The sequence below is a fragment of the Mesoplodon mirus genome, assembly GCF_964341445.2.
Source record: "Mesoplodon mirus genome assembly, chromosome: 5".
Classification (NCBI taxonomy): Eukaryota; Metazoa; Chordata; class Mammalia; order Artiodactyla; family Ziphiidae; genus Mesoplodon; species Mesoplodon mirus.
Window position 1 is genome coordinate 4113758 of NC_138980.1, and position 14675 is coordinate 4128432.

At 38.1% G+C, this 14675-nt stretch overlaps 1 protein-coding gene across 5 annotated transcripts in view; it reads right to left on the reverse strand.

The window, feature by feature from the left end:
* The window catches only part of PWWP2A (PWWP domain containing 2A), a 31010-nt gene that overhangs the window by 8713 nt on the left and 7622 nt on the right, over positions 1-14675 (reverse strand). For 2 of the 5 annotated variants that reach the window (XM_082621310.1, XM_082621308.1), the window contains exon 2: positions 3507-4471. In XM_082621310.1, the coding sequence (XP_082477436.1) occupies positions 3507-4471 (965 nt within the window). Of the gene's footprint in view, positions 1-1792; positions 4472-14016; positions 14145-14675 lie in introns of those variants that run through there. The other 3 variants (XM_082621307.1, XM_082621311.1, XM_082621309.1) reach the window with 2 other exon arrangements.

Genomic DNA, 14675 nt, shown 5'->3' on the forward strand with positions numbered 1-14675 from the left:
CTTACTTCCCTTAGTTTCTCTCCCGTGCTAATCCTATTCTAACCACTTTTCTTAGACCACTAGAGATCTGGCCTAAGCCTAGTTTTCTCTCTGCAAGGGGAAAACAAATACCCATTTGGTTGTCTCCATATAGAGAGTTCAGTGTCTCCTTTTTTGTTGTTGTTAAAGAGAAATGTAAGAGAAAAATGGCTACAATTACCCAATTCAACTCTATCTCCATCTACAGTGGATACTGGACTAATAAATATATCTTAGCTGCTTAAGAAATTCCTGTTTGAAAACAGTTTAGTATGCAGCTATTGGTTTAGTGTTTAGAACACAGAGTACATCTTAAAGATTACAGAAATTCTTTCAAACTTGTTTCCCTATTGAAACTTCAGATGAAATATGCCAGACTGCTGGTTTAAAACAGAGGGATTATTTGGCATAATAGGAGATCATGCACATTTGTGATTATGCTTCAACCTTTTCTTTAAAGGTATGGACTATATCAAATTAGGTGTTACTTTTATACTCATCATGATTTTATCTTTTTCTTTCTTCCTTTTCTCCATGGCTTCTGAAACAAATCAAATTTAGTTTATCCCACAAGAGCACATTTGCCCAAGCACTTAACTACATCAGCAGTATCCACTGTCAAAACCATTTCTATGTTAGGATAAAACTCACCTGGATCATTACCCAAAGCCTTAGAATTACATAACTTAGGTGACTCTTTGCTTTGCCTGGTTTAAATCTTCCTGAACCTTAGATTTCAAACTTTCGAAAGTGTCTGAATGAACAAATTCACTAATCTGAAACAAATACTCTGAAAATCTTTTAAGATACTTCCTTAAAACCCCTCAATCACACTATGAACTTCTTTCAACCTGTTATAATCAAAGAATTTTTAAAATACTATAATTATTTCTGTTTGCAGGAAAGAATATGTTCTATTCAAGTGAAACATTTTTTTAAATTGTGTGTTTATTATAATCAAAAAGCATTGACTGAGTTCCCCAGAAGAAATTCCACTTGCTTTTGCAGAAATCGGTACATTACCTTAAGGAAGCTGACCGAAGACTACTGATTTTCAACCTCCATTAATCTTTTCATAATTAATTCCATAGTAACTAAGATATTTCAAACTGCATTACTTAGAAATCCACAAGAAGTTGCTCTCTTTAAAAGTTCCAAGTTTCCAAAAGTGTCAAACTGACATTGTATCACATTTAAAAGCTAAGTTGGATGCCTAAAATATGAAAGCAACTTAAAAAATCTTGGGACAAACTTGCCTCCACAGGCAATCAATCAGATTTTTCACTACCAATACAAAGCTAAAAATGGAAAATAAGAAATCAAATCTTAGGGACAGATGGACCATGTAGAAAAATAGTGAGCTAAGTTACAAGCCCCAAAAGCAATGATACCTGAGGCAGAAGATCAAGCAGAAAAGAGATTGATTTTAATTACACAAATGTAAAAAAAGAAAAAAAAGAAAAAGCATGTGATGAAATATTAAAGCTAAAAACAAAATAATTAAAATCCATACACTTATGAGAAATTGGCTGAAGGAGGGTCTCAAGTCTAGAAGCATATCAGACCTCTATACTGCAAAACCTCATTTTAAGAATATATTGATTAGTCACTTATTTGAATTTTATCATGCTCAGATTATATATTCCCTGATAGGGCAAATAGGAAAATAAGTGATTTTTTCATCTCCTCTATACACTATTACAAAGAATAATTTTCTACCATCTTGAAATTTTTCAAAGCTTTTTGAGAAACACACACAAATAATTTGGATTTAGTCGATTTTATTTACAGCTTGTTTTTTTTACATTTCAGAGCATTACACAATTACATTTTCTCATTTTCTGACCTGCAAACAGATACCTTAAATGGAAATATTTTTTAAAAATTATCAAACTAGGTACATCCAAAATGCAACAATTACATATATGACAATTAATTCACAAAGTGTAATTTACCAGGACGTATCCTAAGAATTTAGGAAGAGCCAGTCAGGAGAAATCTGACCAAATTTAGCAATCACCTATTTACATATCCAAAGACAAACCTACCTAACCTCCCAAACCAGAAGTCTGAAAGTTTTTGTTAAGTCCCCACTGGACAAGAGAGAGAGAGATTGATTCAGACCTAGCCAGCCTTGACAGTCTTAATCCCAAATACTGGGCTATTTCCCCAGTGTGCAATTCAACAGCAAGCATCTCAGTTTGTCAAACATCTAACTATCAAACTCCCGTGCCATTATGCACATGGAAAGGTTAAGTGTTCATTAATTAAAAAACAAGTAGTCATTAAATATCCTCACTATTCCCCCTAGCTCACCAGCCCTTACTATGATTCCAGATATGCAACCTGTGTCACACAGTGACAGGCTATATTTGATACATGTATGTATCTATGCATACACACACACATATATTTTACATGTGTGTATATACGTATACACATACACACAGTACTAGGTACAAATGGCAATTAACAGTCCCTGCAAAAATTCATTTTCAGTTGAGGCTATGGCTCCTATGCCTTGGGGTGGTTTTAGACTGCAAAACTGAAAAATACTAAAATCTCACTTCCTTAAGACAAAATTTGATTGCTTGTTCAGTTTAAGCTTCTCAGTCTAAAAATGGCTGTAAGGTTAAGTATAAAAAAGCAGCCAACTGAGTGCAAGTTCTCTCTCCAATTTGGCCAACCTATCTCATAGAAGTTACCCCTAACTAGACTAGAAAATCTGTGGCGCCTTCCAAAGGTTCTTGCCTACCTTACTGTCCATGTTCACGTTTCAAACTGTGTCAACAGAGCCCGCACTTCAGGGGTCAGCTGTTTGGCAGCCTTAGCTGCCTCTGTGATAGCCTTGCGATACAGGCCCTTTCTCTTCTTATTAAAGCGTGACTGGAAGTTCTCTAAAAAGGGGGAGAGCTGTGAAAGAGCCAGGAAAGATGTTGTTGGAGACCCGAACCACGAAATACGGGCCTCCTGCCGGACTAAAAGGCCGTTATCTTTCCGGCTCACAGTTATAGTAAGAATACGGGCCGGCCACCAGGGGAAGCCATATATCTTGGCCCAAACAATGTCCCCTACACATACGGTCCTGCCATCTGGTGTGACGCACTTAGAGACGTTTTTGGAAAAGACTTTCATTTTCAAGGAATTACTGAGCTTTTTCTCTTCCTTTGAAGAGCAGGAAGTAGAGGAAGTGGAAGGTGCATGCATACAGCCTGGAGGGAAACCAAAGCTTCCAGAAGAACTACACTCAGAGTTGGAGGATTTCAAATCATCTGTACTATCAATGCTACACACTGAAGCACTGGAAGAGTCAGATTTCTTTTCATTTAGGGTCATGTAAACAGAGACATTGCTTTTGCTGCCCTTTTTGCCCAGTGTCTGTGGTTCATCCTGCTCACCAGGCACAAGCACTTCAGTTGTGTCCTGAACCTCACTGCTGGCCTCTTCAGGGCCTTTGGAGGGACTCTGATTTTCTGAAGGGGCCTCACCTGCTGAGCGGGTGGAGGTGCAGCGGGACTGGGGCTTTGGTGCCATCTTGCTGCTCCGCATTTTCTCCAGTCCTGTCTTCAGAGAAGAGTCATTTTCTTCATTCCTGTACCTCTGTGGTTTTAAACGAACCCGGGGTGGAAGGGAACCTGAGCTAGGATTCTGGTATCGACGTGTGAAGTGGACTTTTGAATGTGCATTTTTGGACGTAGAGGTTTCACTTTGCTTCTTCTGTGCCTTTTCTTTGGCAATTTTCAGCACTTCCCGAGCTTTTGCATGATCCATGTTCTTATTCTGGAGCACTTTTTTAGTACTTAACTGAGCTTTTGATGTATTTGCCTGAGCAGAAACTTTGACTACTCTGCCTCTGCTGTGAGCAATATTTGAAACCTTAACCACAGCACTTCTTTTCTGGCTTTCATTTTGGTTTCTCCCATCCACCTTATGGTCAGTTTTCAGTTTTTTGTTCACAGTAGTTACACTCTCATGTCTCCGTTTTTTATCTTCACATTTAGAAGAGTCACTTGCACTACTACCTTTTCTCATTTCTTTTTTTTCAGCAACGACGCTGTTTTTACACTTGTCACACAAGACTTGCCTGGGTCGTAGTTTAATAGCATTCATTATTGAAGTAGGTTCTTCCCTGTACATTTTTCGTTTGGGTCGCTTAATCTTCCGAGGAGGTGGCTGAGGTATTGATTGGTTATATGTGTCCCTGATAAACAAAGGGGGAGGATAAGGTGCTCCTTCATGGAAGAGAGGTGGTGGTTTGGAAGTCCACAGGCTTTCGGCCAAGCTCAGCTCAGGAGGCGGGACAGGAGAAGGGTCTTCAGGAACAGCACCATTCACTTCACGCTTGACATCGGTCCCTTCTTGGAATGTATTATTTTGGAGCTGCATGGCTTCAGGTTTATCCTTATATTCCCTTTTGGGAAATACTGTCACAGGGATCCCATGGGGCCCAAACCTTTGAAAGAAATGAAAGGAGAAAAGAAGCCATTAAGTTAGTGTCTATAATTCAGTTTCTTGAAACACCACCTAATGTTTATTTATATGACCTTTCCTGAAAACTATTTCACTTTAAAAAACAAAACCAAAAACCTAAAGACAACCTCCCCGGGTCCCAAAGTCCTCCATTTTTGGGGGGCTTACATTTTAGGTCTACACTCAAAAAGAAATACTCAATAGTTGCTCTAAGCAATGCCATAATAGCTGATGTTATTTAAAATAGATCTTTCCAGTCTTAAATCAGTAAGGATGTTCTATCAGATAGCTTAATAGTTAATATCATTTGATATAACGTTCACTCAACTATAGATAACGTGTCTAGTAAATGCAACTATAAATTTGTAACATACGTATCTTCCTCTGGTTATAATGGCTTTCAAAAGCTTCACAAAACAAATTCAGCCCTAACTACCCCAAAATATTGAATCAGTAAAATCCCAACTCAACTTTATTGTTTAAACACTATAAAGATTCAAAGGCATTTGCTTCTCTACTGTTCTACCCTAACTCTTAAGGCCTTCATCCAACCCAGCCACTCCCCCCCAAGAAAAAAACCTCAAAAATACTAGAAATTCAGATACTCAAATAACCTCAAAAGCAGACAGGTATAAAGCTATAGCTTTCTAGCTTTTAAAAATCACATCATACATTAAGAAATATTTTCACATTGCAATCCAATAAAATGTTTATGCATGTATACATGCATGCACATAAATACACACACTTAAGCAAAAGTTTCATTAAATACTTGACCTTATATTATGTGACACATAATTATATTTTTTTCTACTCTGGTCTATTTTCATTTGTTTTGATGCTAGTCAGATGCATTAAATGGATTTCAAAACTCCCTTACAGGTCCAGACCCAGTTTGCAAAGCCCTGGTATAGAACACAAATCTCTACAATTATCAGTTTCTAATAAAACAGGGGTCAAATAACCTTGTTTCTCATGTAGACTTAGAAATAACTGTGGTTTAATCTGCCTGGGCTAAACATCAAGAACCCTTAAATCTAAACTTGCTATACTCAAGATTCCTGCATATAAAAATAAAATCACACTACCAAATGATTTCATCATGTACATGCTAACATGCCAATTTTAGGCACTCACTGGGCCAAACAGTACTGAACACAATACAATTCTAACACCAATCCTCTAAAGCAGAGGTGCTTAGAACCTAAGGACTGGCTTCAAGTAGTCAGGTAGAACCCCTGACATTATTAGATGCAAATGTTTTGTACAGATCTCTTTTTCTGGAGAATGAGTCTTGGTTCTCAGATTCTCGAAAATGTCTTTATGTCCCCAAAAAGGTACAGAATTCTTTGTTGGAAAGAAATCTTGAGATTAAGTTCTTAGGGCTGCAGATACACCTAAACTTGGGCAGGGATATAGGAAGAGCCAACACCAGGATATCTGGTTCCAACACCTAAATGGTTTTTTTCCTGAAGTCTTGTTAGCTTGGCTACCACAAACCAACAACTTTTAGCAAATACAAACCACAAAGGAAGAGGAAAGCCTTTTTTACCTAGAGTGGGACAAGTTTGGGTCTGGGCTAATCCACAAAGGAAGAACACATTCCTCACTATATCAAACTTTGCAAAAAGTAGCTTTCAATTCAACTATACTTCAATTAAAAACAAACAAACAAACAAATAAATAAGCAGCTTTCTATTCTAGCATAGTATTTCGTAACCAAGTGTTTGCTTCCTGACTACTTAACTGCAAGGCACTTTGAGCATCTGGCCTTAGCTTGCTTATATGGAGGTGCTCAACAACCACTTTTTCAAGGTGACAGGAAGGCAGAGGTTATTCTTGTGTTTTAATCTAGAGCTACATAAAACAATATAACTTATGAGGAGAGACCACTATTTGTATTAACAATAAAATTTTCTAACTTGTATAAGAAGCCATCATTTTGCCCCATTACACTTGTTTCCGTAACTGAGAGAACAAATTTCCTCCTTTTATTAGAAGTAACTAAACCTCTCTAAATTCAGTTTTTGCATATGTAAAAGGGAGTAACACTATTTCCTACCTTAGAGAATTCAGGGGAGGATTAATATGTCAACAAATATTAGCCATTTTTCTTGGCTAAACTTCATTTAATTTACTTCATTTAAGTAATATGATCTTACTTTCAACTAATAATTTACCAGAGTGAATCAGCTGTTCGTATACATACATCCCCATATCCCCTCCCTCTTGCGTCTCCCTATCCCACCCCTCTAGGTGGAGGGAGCACCGAGCTGATCTCCCTGTGCTACGTGGCTGCTTCCCACTAGCTATTTCACATCTGGTAGTGTATATATGTCGATGCTACTATCACTTTGCCCCAGCTTCCCCCTCCCCACCATGTCCTCAAGCCCATTCTCTATGTCTACGTCTTTATGCCTGTCCTGCCCCTAGGTTCATCAGAACCATTTTTTTTTTAAGATTCCATATATATGTGTTAGCATACGGTATTTGTTTTTCTGACTTACTTCACTCTGTATGGCAGACTCTAGGTAGAAAAATATTTTTAACTAATAATAAAACTTCCTCAAAGACCAGAAGGATAAATTATTGTAAGAGGAAAAGGGGAATCAGCGTCCTACTCCATCTTAGTAATCATTCTGTTACCCTTCCATGGACAACATTTAATACCATGGCCATGTTTTCAAACTGAGTGTGGAGAGGTTGGCTGCGAAATCAAATTTCATGGGTCACAGCTATGATTTAAATTAAAAAACAGTGTAAGTATATGTAACTGCAATGAATCTGTTTCATGTATATATGTATATACAGGGGTCTACAGATAAAATATATTTGTAACTATGCTCAAAAGTTTGAAAGCCACTGACTTATGAAACTATTACCTTAATAAGAATATAAAGTAGCAACAAAATTATGGTCTCCTAAAACCCCTAAAATCTAATTTCTCAAATATAGTCGGGGAAATCTGCAACACAACAACACTCGGTGGTGTTTGAAAATGGAGATTCTTAAGCCCTGCCCCAAGACTGAATGGTAAGACTCGCCTAGGGTGGAACCCAGGATCTAAATTTTTAGCAGGCATGTCTGCTTTAGCTTTTTCTAAGGTGAAGATATCTGTGTCCCATATGAATGCTCACCAAAGAGTGACCTCAGCAGAGGAAGATTTTAATGATCAGTGGAGATGTGGAAAGCTGACTAGTGTCCCTTGCTTGAGCTTTTCCTAAAAGAACTTTTTACAAATACTCCATGAGTTGAATAATAAGACTCAAACTATCTCTGCTCCTTCCCCTCCCCTTCTTTGTGCAGCAAGAGGGTATTTATTAATGTATTAGTGACTCATTCTAACCCTTACCCATTTACAATTTTTTGTACCCAAAAATTCTAAAGGAAAATTACTCAGGTATTATGGCTTAATTTAAAATAGCTTTTGGGGAAAACTAGGTAAAATATACAAGAGACCTCTCTGCACTATCTTTGCAAATTCCTGTGAATCTATAAAAAGTTTTAAAACTAGCTATCATCTTAATAATTTAGGAGTAATGAGTGTCAAAATTCTGAGGAGGGAGAATACTGAGGCTTACTAGTTATTTTGTGTCAAAGCAAGAGAAAATCACTGTGAAAAAGAATCTTCAGCTAATGTAAATGGAAAACAAATGCTCAGAAAAAAAGTTCAGGCGTGTTAGTTGAGACAGGCCCCAGTGTTCTTTCTGGACCAAAGCTCCCTCCACTAAATATATCAAGGAAAGACAAAAAGAAAGCCTTCCCTCTCTTAATTCTTTTCTCTTAAAGAAGCTACAGTAGGAAAAAATTACATGCAACTAACTCATTTTAAAAAATATCTAGATGTATTTCATTTCAAGCAGATGTTTTCAGAAACTCCCTCCCTCCTTAAATTAGCAACAGGTTCAATCATAAAGGAGGGAAAACTGTGAAGCAAGCTTATGCTGGTTCACATTGCATCTGCAAGATTGGTTATTATGGCACAGTTTAATCTCAAGACAAATGAAATTAGTTCAATAGTCAGCTACACGCAATAGAAAATTTTACAAAATAAAATGTATATCTATGCCTCAAAAAATTAAAAATACAAGCCAGCACATCCACTTCTGGGTATACAGCCAAAATAATTGAGAAAAAAGGATCTCAAAGAGATATATGCACACCCATGTACATAGTAGCACTCACCATAGCTAAAAGGTAGAAACAGCCCAAATGCCTCTTAACAGACAAACTGATAAACAAAATGTGGTACATACATACAATGCAACATTATTCAGCCTTCAAAAAGAAATCCTGTCACATGCTACAACATGTATGAACCTTGAAAACATTATGCTAAGTGAAATAAGTCCATCACAAAAAGATAGTGTATGATTCCATTTATATAAGATATCTGAAGTAGTCAAATTTATAGAAAGAAAAAGTAGAATGGTTGCCAGGGACTTGGGGGAGGGAAAAATCAGGACTTGTTTAAGGGGTATAGAGTTTTAGTTTTGCAAGATAAAAAGTTCTGGATGGGCATCCCTGGTGGCACAGTGGTTGAGAATCTGCCTGCTAATGCAGGGGACACGGGTTCAAGCCCTGGTCTGGGAGGATCCCACATGCCGCGGAGCAACTAGGCCCGTAAGCCACAACTACTGAGCCTGCGCTCCACAACAAGAGAGGCCGCGATAGTGAGAGGCCCGCACACCGCGATGAAGAGTGGCCCCCGCTTGCCACAACTAGAGAAAGCCCTCGCACAGAAAGGAAGACCCAACACAGCAAAAATAATAAATTAATAAACTCCTACCCCCAACATCAAAAAAAAAATTTCCATCAGGCAGGACAATCACATACTTTGCTAAATAGCTTTGGCTGGGTCTGTAACTAACCAACAACATCCCTTTAAAAAAAAAAAAAAGTTCTGGAGATCTGCTTCACAACAATGAGAATGTACTTAACACTGCTGAACTATATACACTTAAAAATGATTAAAATGGGGGCTTCCCTGGTGGCGCAGTGGTTGAGAGTCCGCCTGCCAATGCAGGGGACACGGGTTCGTGCCCCGGTCCGGGAAGATCCCACATGCCGTGGAGCGGCTGGGCCCGTGAGCCATGGCCGCTGAGCCTGCACGTCCGGAGCCTGTGCTCCGCAACGGGAGAAGCCATAACAGTGAGAGGCCCACGTACCGCAAAAAAAAAAAAAAGATTAAAATGGTATATTTTATGTGTTTTTTACCACAATTAAAAATGTTTTTAATTGTCTATCTACCTAATGAAGAGGGGTAAGTTTGACGAGAAGCAGTATATTTCCATGGTAGTAAAGGAATTATTAGTCCAGGGGAAATAGTAATTACACTGGAGAATAACAGGACAACACCCTGACCTGAGGAAGGACTCAAGTGAACATTCACCAGTGAGGGCACATGAAGGTCACATGCCCACAGATGTGGTGCCCTGAGCACACAACATTGTGTGTATAACCTGAGCCTCTCCTAAGCAAGTATCAGACAACCCTAAATTGAGAAACAGTCCCCATTACATATATTCTATATTATATTGCAACTAAATGCAATACATGATCTTTTACTGGACGAAAAAAGTTTTAAAGGACATTTTTGAGAAAATTGACAGAGTAATGAAATATGGGCTACAAAACAGATAAAAGTTCTCTTATCAATGTTTCCTGAATTTGAAGACTATATTGTGGTTATGTACGAGAATATCTTTGATCCTGGGAAATAAATACTCAAGTATTAAGGGGTGAGGAGAATGATGTATGCAACCTACTCTCAAATAGTTCAAGTGAAAAACATGTTTATATAAAGAATGATAAAGCAAATGTGACAAAATGTTAAAAATCAGTGCATCTAGATAAAGAGTGAGTTCTCTGCTTTGAAATTATTTCATAATAAAGTTTAAAAATTATTTTAAAAAGTATAATCTTAAATTTAATTTACACCTCAGTTCCACCAAAACTTTCAAGAAGGGACTTCTCTGGTTGTCCAGTGGTTAAGACTCCGGGTGTCTACTGCAGGGAGCACAGGTTTGATCCCTGGTTGGGGAACTAAGATCCCACATGCTGTGGCATGGCCAAGAAAAAAAAAACTTTCAAGCAAAGAAAGTATATAAAAAAAGATTTGTTCTACTTAAGCATAAATGCCAGCAAACTCACCTGAAGTACCACTAAGCACAAAATCTATTCAAATACAAGTATGCTAATTAGTCATATAGTATAAAACTAGGTCCCAACCCTAGGACCTAACTGTAGTAGTAGGTGAGACCAGTCACTGCCAAAAGAGGCTACAGACTAGAGGGAAAGAAATCACCGAGGATTAGTGATTAGGCAATGAGCTTTGCAGGAAACTGACTACACCTGGAAGGGTCCAAGCATATTAAGAGCAAAACGGTAGAGGCAGAGAGTGGTTGCCCACTTCTGAATGTTGGTAACCAACTTAAGTTAGTTTAAAAAAGTGAAACACTGAGCAGGTGCAGAAAAGCCAACAGGTGAAAAGATGCAGCATAGGAATTACCAGTCAGCAAACAGCCCCCCTCCATAGGAGACAGGTAAGGATTCAGAGGCTTAAACAAGCAATAAAATACAGATAACCATCTGGTGGAAAAAGAGGGCATGTTGGTGAGTGTATAAGGGAGGGTTAGGTAAGAGTGTGATGGATGAAGAATACTAGTCTCAAAAATAAATAAATAAATAAATAAAAATGGTTCTGAAGAACCTAGGGACAGGACAGGAATAGAGACGGACTTGAGGACACGGGGAGGGGGAAGGGTAAGCTGGGACGAAGTGAGAGAGTGGCTTGGACATATATACACTACCAAATATAAAATAGATAGCTAGTGGGAAGCAGCCGCATAGCACAGGGAGATCAGCTCGGTGCTTTGTGACCACCTAGAGGGGTGGGAAAGGGAGGGTGGGAGGGAGAGCAAGAGGGAGGGGATATGGGGACATATGTATATGTATAGCTGATTCACTTTGTTATAAAGCAGAAACTAACACACCATTGTAAAGCAATTATACTCCAATAAAGATGTTAAAAAAAAAATACTAGTCTCTTAAAAAGACAAGACCAGTGAAGGCTTCTGATTAAATATAGTGATGAGACCAAAAGTGTACATCACTTCGTTAAAAAGTTTAGCTACTAGTCTGTTCCCACCATTTAATAAGTACAAAGAACACAAAAACATCTTCCTTTCCCTAACTTTGAAGTATGTCATTCTCAAATGTGAGCCCTTCTCAATTATGGTTTTTTTTTAAATATTTATTTATTTGGATGCATCGGGTCTTAGTTGTGGCTTGTGGGATCTCTCGTTGCGGCACGAGGGCCTCTAATTGTGGCGTGACCGGCAGGCTCTAGAGTGTTCGTGTGTGGGCTTAGTTGCCCTGCGGCATGTGGGATCTCAGTTCCCCGACCAGAGATAGAACCCTAGTCCCCTCCATTGGAAGTTGGATTCTTAACCACTGGACCACCAGGGAAGTCCCTCAATTATGTTTTAGAAGCATGTAAGAAGCAGAGACTGTAAGGACTAAATTGCCCTAATGAGACTATAACTTTCTCTTCGTGACAAAGCCCAAAATTTCCTCATAAGCCATCTGCCCCAAGGGGTATTGGGAAGAAAAGATTGAGACACATCCCCTACCATCCATCACAAAACTCCTAGTTATCTCATTCCCTCCTAAAATATAAATGTCACCCTTCCTTATTAAAAGGGGAAAGTTATACTTCACCAGTATTACCTGAAGCTTCCACAAACTTTTTCAAGGTATTCTGAAGATGCAGATTATACTGTAGGCCACAATTCATTTAGGTTGAGTGGCTATTCAAGCAAACCCATTTAAGTGACAATAATAGCTGCCGTCACCTTAGTGCTGCCACTTAGTAGCTACTTCATACAAGTATTATTAGTTAACAACTATATAGCATTTACTATGTGCCAGGCACTATTATAAATATGTACTTATTTGCATCAGATGATTTAATCATCACAATTTGTAGCTGATGAAACTAAAGCACACAGAGTGTGATGGCCTTCCCAAGATCACACAGCTAGTGAGCAGCAGAACCAAGACATGAACCCAGGCAGTCGGCCCAAAGTCAGGTTCTTAACCACTACGACTACTGTTACTGTTTCCCCTCACTTCAAGTCACTTAACGCCCCTCCCTCCACCTCCACGCCCCACCAAGGAAGTGGAGGAGCTGACAGGTACACATACTCTCTTCTGAACCCCATGGAGGTGAACAGGCTTCAGAATTCAGAATTTTCCCAGTTTTCAAAAGATAATAAGCACCCTATCATCAAGCATATTACTATTTCAGCAGTAAAATGAAATGAAAGAACATTCACACTAAATGGGAGAAATACAATATGCTCACATAATTTCAGCCAGGTTAGGGTCTGCCACCAAAAAATTAACAGGAAGTTCAGTTTTCAGAGCTTTCTGGATATCGGAATTGTGGTTAAGTAACTTGACAGAACTGTCAAGATTAATTAAGAATATACATAATTGCTTACCATACAGCCTAGTACACAGTAAGCAGGCATGATACATGGTAACTATTATTAGAGTAAAATTAAAACATACTCAATTTTGTTAACTAAGTGAATGGATGGTGTTTTTAATTAAAAGCCCCAAGTATTACAAGGGCAATCTGCAGGGACTGTGGGTACCCAAATGGGTGAGGAGGGAGGGAGGATGACTTTATCAACATACAAACAAAACATCCACCAATTATGAACAAGAATGGCAGGAAGTATCTTTCAAAATTAACTGAGGGTGGGCTGCATAAAAGTCTTAAAAGAATATCTCTGTAACCGTAAGAATTTACTCAATCTTTTAAAAAGTCTATGCAATCCCCTTTTATAAATATAGCTTTGCTTTTGGAGGGAGGGAAAAAAGAAGTTAAACCCGAATTAATTCAGATTTTAAGCTCCCACTCACGTACCTTCAAACAATCCTTTAAAAACAACTTACCTGGATATTTTGGAAATAAAGATGGAAACAACTATAGAGAAAACACTGACGCTTCAGCCTTTATAAAAGCAAAAATAGTCACAACATCTGTATGGTACTCATATTATTTAACTCCCTAACAGTAAATTCTTCTTTTAAAATAACCATCCAAGAAAATGATAATGACCACAAAGTGGCAAAATATTTTTAAGAGCAGACAGATCTCGACTTCACTTTTGTACAACATCACTTAGAGAAAGATACTGGACATTTTCCCAAGAAAATGAACACTGATATAAAAGAATCTTTTAAATTATTAGCATAAATACTCATCACAGCTTTCAAACACTTGAAAAGAATTCCCTTGGTCCTGGCCCTAAGACACCAATAAGCAGTTTTAAGTTCTCTGTTTCCATTATGATTTCTATGTACTTTTGATATTTCTTTTGTATTATGTCCAATAGAGTCTACCACACAGAGGTCTAAGTTATTTCTCAACAGACGGACTTTTTCTAAAAGGCAAATTATTCAATTTATTTCACTATTTCTATTTTACCAAAAACAGGTTGTCCAACAACTTACTATATGTTAGTCTTTAAATTCTTTTCCAATTCAATCATCCAGCACTTAATGCTGATCTCGTGCTCAACAAGATTCAAATCTGACATTTTGTGATTCCTCCCATGATGAAGTGGACTCCACTGTTGCCGGGGCCAGGCCAACCAAGGCAAAACATTTAAGACCTAGGACCATATATGAAGAAGAAACCCCATTTTCAAAAATGCCTGAAGAATTCACTAAATTGAACTGAAGAGCAATTCTTATTTTAAAACCAAGCAGCTATTCCTGGTTGAGTGAGGAATAGAGCGCTCTGCCATTTCTACCTACCAGGGTAATTCCCCACCAAAATCATAAGCTACGTGGTAATGGCAAAATACAGAAATGTATTAGAACAGGGTTGTTTTCAAACCTTAGAGAACTGTATATCATTCAGAAAAGCATCTTCAATTTCTCAGTGCTTTCCTCTTCAAATCACAAAATGTAACTCTCACAAACTGCTGTGACTCCCAGCTGTTCATCTTATTCCATAGGCAAAAAGGCATCTCGATACACCTACTAATATCTACCACTTATAGTTTTAGGCAATTTAATCTCTCTGAGCCTTCCTGTCTTTATCTGTGAAATGGGTATTAATAGAATTTACTTCATTCGATTTTCTAGAGTAAAATGAAACAATGTAC